General features: G+C 38.5%; 1 protein-coding gene across 8 annotated transcripts in view; it reads right to left on the bottom strand.

Moving 5' to 3' along the window:
* The window catches only part of rab3ip (RAB3A interacting protein (rabin3)), a 33872-nt gene extending 24189 nt beyond the window's left edge, over positions 1-9683 (bottom strand). For 4 of the 8 annotated variants that reach the window (XM_079816600.1, XM_079816602.1, XM_079816601.1 and 1 more), the window contains exons 1-4: positions 9393-9683; positions 1632-1734; positions 770-1040; positions 68-239 (exon numbers count right to left, since the gene is read on the bottom strand). In XM_079816600.1, the coding sequence (XP_079672726.1) occupies positions 68-239; positions 770-1032 (435 nt within the window). In that variant the 5' untranslated portion in view covers positions 1033-1040; positions 1632-1734; positions 9393-9683. The remainder of the gene's footprint in view (positions 1-67; positions 240-769; positions 1041-1631; positions 1735-9392) is intronic. The other 4 variants (XM_079816604.1, XM_079816607.1, XM_079816606.1 and 1 more) reach the window with 3 other exon arrangements.
* Positions 9684-12342: the final 2659 nt, after the last annotated feature.

The following is a 12342-nucleotide window of genomic DNA, read 5'->3' as shown; positions in this document are numbered from 1 at the left end:
TTAAGTCATTTTGCAAATGAATAAATGTAGATCAGTGAGTGTGAATGGCGTTTGTTTACTGTCTCACCCGTTGTGCTTTGGCGAGCTCCTCCTTCAGCTTCTCGTTGCCTTTCTCTCGGACCTCCATAACTGACGGACTTCTGAGACGGGACAGACTGTCTGTGCTGAGGCACAAAACCTCCTCTCCATCAGCTGACGGGACGTTGCCATCCTCCACAATGGCTGCAGGGTCATTTCCACTGTGGAGACAAACATCAATTTAGTTCGGTCTAAAAGTGCATTTGGGTAGTTGACATATAGGCAGTAAATGGAATTTTTTGGTAAAACACCATTTTTGAAGAAAAAAATACATATATTTATGTAGTGTGAAGTCTGATGTTTGAGAAAATATAAGGGGTCACTAACTTTATCAATACTTTTACTGAACTGTACCGTAAATGTGTCCTATGGTGTGATATAGTAAAAACTAAGACAAAAAAAAAGTCTTAATAATATACAAATAGCATGAGAGAGATGTATCTTCATTGTTTGGCACTTATTTTCAATACTAAATATTGTTCAAATATTTCATTTTTGAATCACCAAGAAGTGTCAATTTGAGTGATGATTTAAATACATGTAATGCTCTTAAATTTAACACAGTGGCCAAAATGTTTGTATGAATAAATGCAAGGCTAAGCAAACATGCTTTATATAAAAAACCTACTGGAGCTTCTGTTGTACACGCCGTGTTTGGCTCTGCACCTGCATCTGCACGTTCAAGTCTTACCTGCCATTGAGGGCGTCCTCTGCACCCAGGTGTCGGGGGGCCGAATACACGGGCTGGGTGGGCAGCTGGTCGGCTCGGAAAGCATTGGCTGCATTCTGGCCGGAGGACAGCGAGTGTGTGCGGTACAGTGTGCTAGGGGGAGCGTTGTGCTTTGGTGGACTCGGGTCGATAACGCCATGAAGATCTGGAGTGGTGGGTGACGCCAGGTTCACCTCATGGAAACCTTCGAGCGGTTCACTGGCCATAGCCACAAATATCTTCATACAATACTCTGTCAAAACATCAGGAGGACATACAACTGAATTACTAGACCAAATAAAAGCAAAATCCAATGTCTATGACCAGAACCATCTCATTAGGATTCGCAAAATTACATATTTTTAAAACTGGGTAGCTAAATAGCCCTGAAAACCTTTTTAAGGTCTTGTTAAACTTGTACCTGTTAAACGGGTATTGTACGCCAAAAAATGAAAATTGGAATACTATGGAAGTCAATGGGTCCCAACTGTTTGGTCACTGACATTCTTCAAAATATCTTTTTTTGTGTTCAGCACAAGAAACAAATTCATACAGGTTTGGAGCAACTTGAGGGTTGAGTAAATGATGATAGAATGTTAATTTTTGGGTGACCTATTAAAGGGGTGATTAGTTTAATAAATGCTGTAAAAATATATTGCTCATTGTTTGTAAATGCATTAACTCATGTAAACAAATGAGTCCTTATTGTAAAGAGTTACCAATAAAATAGTGTTAAATATATGTTGGACAAATCGCTAAAGACATGAACATCAGCATAATTTATATTAAGAGATAATAAACTGTAAGGACACATTGTTTTGATAGTACGGAAATGTGGACGTACCATCGTGATGAAATTATGTTTAAAGCTTTAGAACATAAGTCAACAGGAAGAGCAGAACGAATAAAACCACGTAAACCACATCTGATTCCTGATTTATCTTCACCTACAGACACACAAAACAAGAACACAAGCCACATATGAATAAACGGTCAGTAAATCCCTGAAATAACAGAAGAATTATGAGCAAAATCTGAGGGTAAATTACAATGAACCTTCATATTTCAAGGGTCAGTTCACCCAAAAATTCAGTCATTTACTCACCCTCCCGTTGGTCCAAACCCATAAGACTGTCGTTTATATTCAAAACACAAAACACAATATTTTTTATTAAACTAGATTTCTGTTTCTTCATTGAAAGTCCATTCCACCAAAAAGTTCATAAAGACAGTCTTAATCCATATAAATCAAGTGGTTTAATACAAGTCTTCTGAGGAGACATGATCACATTATATTCATTTAATTTAGGATTTTATTTATATATACACTGATCAATACACAGAGCACATCAAATATGGCAAATTAAAGTAAGAGTGTCTCACGTGAACAAACTTCATTGCTTGTTTGAACTTCCATTTATCATATTTGATGCGCTCTGTGCATGTGCATCGATCAAAGTTTATATGTGAATAAAAGCCTACAATAAATTTGTTCTTATAAAGCGACCGTGTCTCTTAGGGAAAACTTGGATTAAACTGCTCAATTCATATGAATTACTAGTGTCTTCATGAACTTTCTGAAGCATTAAAGTTTTGGTGGAATGGACTTTCAATGAAGGGATAGAAATCTCTCATATTGCATTAAAATATCGTCATATGTGTTTCAAAGTTGAGGGAACGTCTTACTGGTTTGGGACGACATGAGTTTAAGTAAATGATGACAGGATTTTCACTTGGTTGAACTATACTTTCCATAACATAATACAAGTGTAAGCAGAAATGACTCCAAACTGAACACAGATGTGTGTTACTAGTTGAATGTTTGATTGTGTCAGAGAATATGATGTGGTTAATGTTTTGTACAAAAAATGCAAGTAACATTTAAGCTACACAGCCATGATACACATTGAAGAATGCTAATGATGTAGTGAAGAAAACTCTTTTATTTGTGCTTCTTTTAGATTCTGGACATTCATCAGCCAACTTTATGAGGTTCATCCTGGGCCGCTTTTAAACTGTACTGAAGGAGGAACACTTCATGACGCTTCACCAGGTAAGATCAGTAAAGTTGGAAAGATCATGAGAAACATCAGACATCCAGTGAGCAAAACATTTTGCTTATCAATATACTGTATGTCATGAATGACTAAACTCAACGTTTAGATGACATTCTGTGGAGGAGGCCTATCTAGGCATAAGCGGGTGTGTTGTGCTCATGAACGCTGTAATAAATTGAACAGATACCTGATAAGCTAGAGCTGCTCGTCATTAAATATTGAGTCCTGCTGCTCCTGGAAGCGCTCCAACTTACCTACACTAGCTCTTACTTTCACCAGTGGAAAAAATAACTAGATATCTGTTGCACGAGTGTTTATAACCAGGGGTGCACACAACTTTTTTGGTCTGGTTCTCAAGGGAGCGACTGGAGATGCAGCTTGGTACCAAGCCTGCCGCACTCGTGTTAAAGGGGTGGTAAAACACGATTTCACTTTTCTAACTTTAGCTAGTGTGTAATGTTGCTGTTTGAGCATAAACAACATCTGCAAAGTTACAACGTTCAAAGGGACTACAGACATTCCTCCAGGGCTGCTGACATCACCAGCCCCAATATTTACATAAACCCCGAGTCCGAGAATATTAAATTCCATTTTGTATTGCTGTGGGGAAGAGTTGTTGTGGTATAGTTAGTAGGCTGCCGACGAAACACTGTTATTTTCATCCGGATTGCAGGTCCACTTTGTTCAGCCTTCCTAGGAGTAGGGACGGGGGTGCATTGCAGTGCGTTTAACATACAACATGTTATGTGTGTATGAGACAGGGGGGAACAGGTCGCATTTGCAGCAGATATATGCTGCCCATCATAAATCAAAGCACGAGACACACAGGGGTCGGAGGAGAAGACCAGAAAATGTGACATAATGGACAATATTCGTCTGTATTTGCAATACACGAGCCGCGGTTCAGCTGCACGAGACAAACACTGCCAGTGTGAATGCACAACGGCTCCCAATGCACATTTCACGGAGGAAAGCTTCCACAATCTTCGCGGCCTGAAAGATGGATTTAAAAACAGAAGCTGTTTACGGGCCACGACCTGTAAGTATGATTTATTTTTCGTCAATGTGTTTTCCTGTAATAGGTTAATTGTACGTTGTAGCAAGGAAGTAAACAAATGACAACGCTGTTTGGCTCTGCAAACCAGTTTGTTAAATGCTCATTCATACTTAACGTTATCCGGCAAACACCTAACGTTACAAACTTTTTTTAAATCTCAACAGCGAACTTGGAATTAGTGTAAATTATTCTTTGATTAGAGCTTTTATGTATTGTTTATCTACAGGCATGCTGTGTTGCATGGTTGGTTCTGTGTTTGATTTGGCTACTATAGTAAAGCCAAAGTTTAGTGTTCGTTTTGGGTTAATAGTTCTTGCGACAGATATTTGGCTATAATCGTTCTAAAAATACAAAAGTAACAGTGCCATTCAGTAGCGATCACTATAGATCCGCAGTCTTTACTCCTGAGGACTGAACAGGTTGAACAGGTTCTGCTCGATCATCTTCACTAAAATTGTCTGGGTCCGATTCAGGCTCAAATTAGTATGGTTTTATTGACGCCATTGTTTCTAATACTACCCAAAGCACAGTCTACCGGTAAAGGTAAGGGGCGTGACGTTTCCGACAAACGTGCACTAGGCGGTAAGCGAATCACAACTCACTGGGCCAGCTAACCAATCTGAGCCCATTGCGTATTTTTGAGGGACCGGCTTCATAGAACCCGGAAACCATCAGACCGTTTTTACAAGGAGGGACAGAGCAGTGTAGAATAAAGGTAAAATATATGAAAAAAAAAATTTAAAACGAAGCATGAACCCATGTTACAGTGCACCCCACAAACACAATCAAGCCTTCGAAAGAATGTATTTTACCACCCCTTTAAAAACTGAAGCCAAAGAGTCTCAAATCGCCCCCCAGGTGTTTGGTCCTAGTATAGCTCATAACCCCCGCCCCTCCATGTATTTTAATGGACACGAGACTAACTAAATAATCAAATTACACTTCAAATTATTTTTTTCCCAAAGATGGCTTCTGTCCTTTTAGTCAGTTTTTATCAAAATGATTTCAATTTAAGTGTTCGTTTTTTAAAGTGAAGTAGTCACTGAGGCACTAGCAGACTTTTATCTGGATTTTAATTTCTACATTTCCATAACTGTTTATTAAGGTAGTGAAGACGCGTCGTCCTTATTTTTTTTACGGTCTATGCTTGGTACTCACACTTTACACTTATCCTACAAGCTTTCATCATCACTTTCCCCCTGACTCCTCTCCTCACTATCTTCTTTTCTCTTAAACATGGTAGATGATGATGGTAGTCCTGCTTCTTTCTCCCTTGTTTGCATCCACAAGTCAACAGCTGGCTTTGGGTCAAAAGTTGATATTTGTGTCAAGTTAAACCAAACTTTTATCTTCTGCAATTGTGAAGCACAATCAAGTAAAAATCGGTGTGCGGCGTAAATGATCAGGCAGTCTATTAGTGAGAGTGCTTTTCTTCCGGTTTTCTTCAAAACAAAAAGTTGCATCGAATGACGTAAGAGTGCTCCGGCCCAGAACGTTAAGTGCAATGTGAGTGCAGGCCAGTGGGGGAAAGGGGACAATCGCGCCAGGGAAAGGTACAAGACAACTGTGCCTAGTGTGAGTAAACCCTAAGCAGTTTATGATGCTGAAAATTCAGCCTTGATCACAGGAATACGTTGGCGTCACGTAGTAAACGTGAAACATGCACAAATACAGTGTCTGTTTCACATCCATCTTTCGTGATTTGATTTTCAATCTAATCTGTAACATTAACATTGACAACTGTGTGTGAAACATACTCAGCTGTTTTGGAGCAAGATAGCAACATAGGTTGCAGAGTACAGACTGTGTTTATGTATTGTCACGGGGTGGCATTAGTTCATCTTCTTGAGTAACCAGAGTCATATGAACAAAATCACTTCCATCCAACTGCACAATAGAGGAGACTATCACTCCAGCAGACAGACACACAGACAGTATGTGTGCTCCTGAGACTAAACTACTGCTGACTGTGACAGTCTGCAGCTCAATACAGTGGTGGCCAAAATTATTAGAACACCTGACAGATCTGAAAATATTGACCTTTTTGCCTCCAAATTTAATTTCGTAATGTTCATGGAACATGCGGAAGGTTGCTCTGACCATCAAATATCAGATGAAGTGAGTCGTACTGTTTTTATCCACTTTTAACTATAATATTTGGCATGTCCACCTTTTGCAGCAATTACAGCAACACATCTCTCTGGCATAGTGTCAATATATTTCCTCTGAGAACTTCAACACTAATGTTATCCCATGCCTTCTGCAACTGAATCCAAAGGCTTTCCTTTTAATGTACAATAGATCTGTCCAGTTTATTTTCCAACTCGCCCCAAATGTGCTCAATGGGGTTTAGGTCTGGACTTTGAGGGGGCCAGTCCATCATTTTCAATGTTCCAGCAGATTCCTTCCGTCGCCGGTAGTTCCGGCAATAGTTAAAAGAATGTTTCAGGTCATTGTCCTCTTGGAAAATAAATCCAGGCCCAATAAGACGACTCCCAGATGCCAAGTGTTCTAATCATTTTGGCCACCACTGTATATGTAGCTTAAAAAATCAAGTTTGTAATCTTCTGTCTATGTGGTGTTTTTAATATGCTTAACCATGCGGAAATTCATAAGTCAACACCATTGCAGAGTATTTTCTCCTTAAAACTGCAGGGGGAAAAAAGAGGGGGGAAAACGTGTTTTGAAATCGCTAGTGTTTCTTATAACTAATCTTTAAACATGTTTTACACCAAACAATAGGCCTACTTTAGTTGGGAACTATATATAGATATTACCTTGATAAAAACTGTATTTTTGAAAAGAAGGCAGAGAAGGAAATGTTGCGACTGGTAAGACTCATTTACGGTTTTGGGGAAAGTTACTTTTCAAAGTAATGCATTACAATATTGCGTCACTCCCTAAAAAAGTAACTAATTGCGTTACTAGGGATGCTCATATTGACCGTTTAACCGTTAACCGAAAGTAACAATTTTGACCGATTAATATCAGTTAAACGGTTTAAAATGTATTTTTTATTTTTATGTTTTTGTTTTTTTTGCTGTAAAACAACCTCTCAAGCCTTGTTTATACTTTTGTCTGGCTCCACAGTGTGAGCCTCTGATGACTGCATGCGCGCCTTGTCCGTTTGGGGATGCTCGCCATTGTGCTATTCTTTGAAACGATAGAGGGCGACTCGGAGTAATTGTTCTATAAACCATCAGGAAACAGTGGCAAGAAGAGCATACGTGACAATGTTTACTTTAGTAAACTTTACCAAAACCACACTATGAAAAGCCTTCAGCAAGACTTCAGATTGCACTGATGCCCCGGGAATACAGAGATAACGCCTCACTTGAGTGGCTTTGCCTTTCATTTGCTTTCCACCAGTCAGGAGCTTGTACTGCTGCTGTATTTTAATACAGCGTAGCATATTTTGCAAGTAACTTCGTCGCCCTTTCTGTCAAAATGGTCCCACACAGTAGGCCTACTACTTTTCCATTGGTTCATTTAGCGAAATATATCTGTGTAGGCAGGTGTGGTTGCGCCCTTTGAGTTAAAGCTACACTATGTAACTTTTCCGTCCACTAGAGGTCGCCTGTTCAAAACAAAGGCGTAGTTTGATGACGCCACGTTTGAGCGCAGAATCTCGGGACATGTGGTCTTCACCTCACAGCCGGTGGGAAACAGTCAGGATAGGACTCGGGCAGAAATCATGTTCATGGATGCGATTATTAACATTACTGTAGTGAAGCAGAGCAGGAGCGAGTGTTGTGGAGCTGAGCAAGGCCGCAGGAGCGATTGAAGAGCGGGACTGTTATTATGTTATAGTCGCCGGCGGGACTTTTATTATGACACAGTTGCCGGCGGCACTTCCTCTTCTCCAGTGCTGAGTGTGAGGTAACGCAGCTCTGTTTATCGTATTAGATATATCTGAGTGTGTTGAAAAGGAAGTTATGACGTTCGCTCGGCGGCTGCTATGACACTTGTTCACAATGCAGTGAGAGTAAAGTGTTTCACTGAATAAAACCGGAGACCGAGGGTGACGCAGATATGACGCAATCGACAGGCGACTCCCTCAAACGCATAGCTCACACGTCCCGGCTCCTTGGTTAAAATAGCAATTTTCTCACGATTAACAAATAGTTGAAAACATTTGGGATATTCTAAGTACTCAACTGAACAAAATATATAACACTGGCCTAGTGATTTCTGGATGTTTTACTGCAAAAATCCTACATAGTTCACCTTTAACAAATATAACATTTTTTCTTTAACCATGCAGCAAAAAAAAAAAAAACCTTAAAAATAAAAAAAAAACCTGGTCAAAATTCTTACTTTCAGTTTACAGTTAAACGGTCAATATGAGCATCCCTAAACCTCAAATAGCAATAAAAAAGCTTATATTTCAGATCGGACCAGCCAATAAGCATGCAGACCTAAGCTCGCTTCTCAGTACACTGAATACTTATATGGCAACCGGAGCTTCCAACGACAGCTGCAGTGACGCAATGACTTTAGCATGTTTGTTCTCTAGGAATCAAACCCATGACCCTGGCGTTGTGAGCACCATACTCAACAGGAACCACCCATAACCTCATAACACCCATGCATCGTGTGGTGGACAGCTTTGCACAAAACTGCATTAAATAAAGGATGGAGGAGCTGTGATGAAATGTAAGACTTGTTTGATTCTCTGCTGCCAAATCACATGAACTTCCTCATAAACAGCTTTGGTAAGAAAACATCTCCTAGGAAAAGGCCTGAGGTTCTGCAGGTCTGTCTGAACGTCTCCATCAGTAACAGCACTGAGGATCTGATATGTGTATTTTTGAATACACTTGGACAGTTAACACATTTGAGCTACATTAGCTTAGTCTTCTATGGGAGACGCAGTAGATGACACTAATAGCAATGGTTATAATAGGTGCACAATGACGCCAGTCACCAGCACATGGATCAGGTATCCGCCTGACCTGAAGGCATTCGACCCCCACATGCTGTTTACTACATAGGGCTCATTGTTTTAAGACAGGACGAAGAGTGGCTGAACAAATTCCCTCGGGAGCACCCCAGCAGACACTGCTAGTACACTACAGTATAGAGCAAGTATGCTGCATACACACTGTCATTAGGGCTATATTAAGCTTTCAGAGCGAGATGGACCAGAAGTGCTGGATGCAGAAACAACTCCATATTATTACATAAACACACACCTGCTATCTTTATATGGGCGTGTTTGAACGTAGAGTGGGATTAAGGCCTGAAAACAAACTGTCATGTTATTATATTTATGCTTTCAACAAACCCTGATGAGTAAGACATTGCAATTAAAGCCATGCAAGTGTGTTCCTCAACGCCATGTCATAGACATAAACTCCTTATGAATAATGCATCACAAAGCCTCATTAACACAATGACATAATACGTTGGATTAGGCGTTGATGCAATACATAAAAGCAAGAATGGTTGTTAAAAGCGCAAGATGGCTGTCTAATGTAAGTACACTCACATGTCCTGAAGGGATTGTGTGTCTGTCATGTATCCCGCTCCTCCTTTCAAGAAAATACACGAATATAATTAATATTAATACATTAACGCTTGCACGGTCACACAGTTCGCGCTTTTCCTCTCATAAGGCATGTCTTTCTCGTAATAAGCTAGTCCTCGGTTAAAGACAGTAACCAGGGCCAGACAAAGACACAACAGAGCCACCGGCTGCCACCATCCTGCTTCATGATTGTGCTGTAGTGTTCAGACAGTGTTCAATTTACGATTCCTACTATTGCGACGGTTTCTTCATGAATATTAATTAGGTCGCGCTGACGTTTCTCAGGTACGTTCAGTACGTTCATTTGGGATCCAGGCACGTGATCTAATTAATATTCATAATGTAGTATTACGCTTCGTTTATTCGTCAGCTGTCCAGCGCCCGCCTACCAACGCCTGCCTTTCAGCCAATCAGAAAGGCCTATTGATCGAAGATGAAGTTACCTAATTAATATTTCACGAGCCAAGCGGTTGCCATAGTACGACTGTTCATCCAACTATCCTGTCAGATTAGGCGGAGGCTCAGACCGGCTCACGCAAGCGCTGTTAAATCGCTTCTGTAAAACTTGTATTTAACTTGTATGTTTTAATACACAAAAAAACAATGCAACGTCCAAATTAATGTAGAAACAACTTAAATACAGTATATTTGAAATATGTGTTGTAATGGCATCTTTTTATGAAGCCTGGTATCACTTATACTAAAACTGCTTCTGATGTCTCTGAAATTTAAAAATTGTTAAATAATGAAATTGTTTAAAAAAATTAACATTAATGAGACATTCAACATTTTACAGTATAAATAAAACCTATATCAATTCCAAGTGAACTTAAAACAATCTTCACACAAACCAATTATAATAAATGTCTGGGGGTCAATTGGAACATTTGAAACTTGTGTGAGAAAAGGTTACACAAACGAGGGTTTGTTACAGTAATATTATTTTAGATTTTTTTTTTTAATATATTATTTTCTGAATTCTACAGTTTGTCTTGGGTTAGTTTAATAATATAGCCTAAGCATCATTGATAACCCCTTGTTATAAATAAAAATTATTAGTAATTCTCTCTAATTGGCCTGATTAGCTAAGCCCTCTAAAAACACAAAACAAGCAGGACCGTATCCACCATTCACATTGAGGGGGACACATACCGCCCCAATATGTAATAACTTTTTTTTAAACAAACGTAATAACACATGCTTTATTGATGTTTTTAATGTAAAATTGTGCAGTTTAAGGGGGATTTATGTTTTTTTTATTTTTTTATTATTAGCCTCAATTTGTAATTTAAATATATGCTTTTATATAAAATGGCAACATTTTATGTAAAATCCAATTTAAAAAAAAAAAATCTACGCTTCTTATTTTTATTCATGGTGATAACATGAAAATACATTCATTTATTGGTCAAGACTCTTGACTCATCCTGCATCATCATCCAGTACAGTTAACCAGACACATCATCACAGACATGGATACATCCTGGTCCCCCAAACACATATTTTAACACATGAATTGGCCTTGCCTGCCACAGCCAACCATTTAATGTAGTTTAGGGGAGAATACAGTAAGATGAGCCTTTTTTTTATTTTTTATTTTTTTACTTATGTGGTCCTCAAGATAAGATAAAATAAGGCAGAAGTATAATGAAAGTACCTGAAGTAATTTCAGGATGCACTCTCAGAAAAAAATGTACAGTGGAGGTACAATTTTGTTCCTTGGGGAACAAAATGTATAACTGTACCTTTAAAGGTACACAAGTGGTCCTTAGGGTGCAATTAAACCATTGGCAGGCAATTCGGTCCTAGTGAGTCGCTGTCCTGCAGAGTTTGGCTCCAACCCTGAAAGACATCTATAGAAGCTCTTATTGAGAATTAACAGAGGTTTAGATGTTGGTTTTATTGAAAATATTTGTGTTTACTTTTTATGAGTTTGTGGTTTTTGTTACAGTTAACAAAACACATAATCTGTTCAAATCAAAAGAAGCCATAAACAGAAATTGTCATGAAGAAAAATGTTTGACTAAACTCATCACGACTAAAAATATTCATAAATAATATTCACCAACAATACTTTCTTTCCACAGATCAGGCATTCAGAATTTGGATTCTTAAATACATTTAAAGAATATCAAGAATATGAATCTCAACATATGAATATCAACAATGGTGACATATTTAATGCTGCAATGCATACTGGGAGCCATGAGTTTTATACTGTGGTAGCTTAGTAGGGTTGGAGCTAAACTCTGTAGGACATCAGCTTTCTAGGACCGAACTTGCCTACCCCTGACTTAGAGGTACAAAAATCACCCCGTTGACGGCCACTTGTACCTTAAAAGGTCAAATTTGTTGTGTGTTTGCTATCATTTTATATGAGCAGAATACATCTATGACAAAGGGTTGTAAAAAATATGGCTTCTTATAAAAAGTATACCCCAGGTTAGGGGTAAGTTGATCCAAGTCAGTGGTTAAATTGCACAATCTGGGTGTAAATCTAATTGACCATCTAAAACCATCTAATTAAATCTGAATCAAACCAAGGTGCAGTTGTAAAGATAATTTACCTCTTTTAAAAAACACCTTAAATAATGAAATTTCTGTTTACAAATAGTCATATTTCTTTTCTTAAAGCTAATTTAATCAACATAAAACCAACCAAGTGATGTTAAAATGCCAATATCTAATTGTTTGCATTTCTGAAAACAATATGTTGAACACCAAAGTTTTAACCTTCCCAAAAACAGAGTTTGTTGAGTAAAATTAAATAAAAATTTAATAAAATAAAAACTGAATTAGAATGAATTAATAAATATCATTGTAACTAATAAACATTTTAGTCAAAAGGTTCTTGGCATGGTAGTTTTTCTGCAATGTTGAACATGTTAGGTCATTAGGGACTACAGGTGGA

The sequence above is a fragment of the Gobio gobio genome (assembly GCF_949357685.1).
Source record: "Gobio gobio genome assembly, chromosome: 5".
Taxonomy (NCBI): Eukaryota; Metazoa; Chordata; class Actinopteri; order Cypriniformes; family Gobionidae; genus Gobio; species Gobio gobio.
This window is presented reverse-complemented; position numbering and strand designations above follow the sequence as displayed.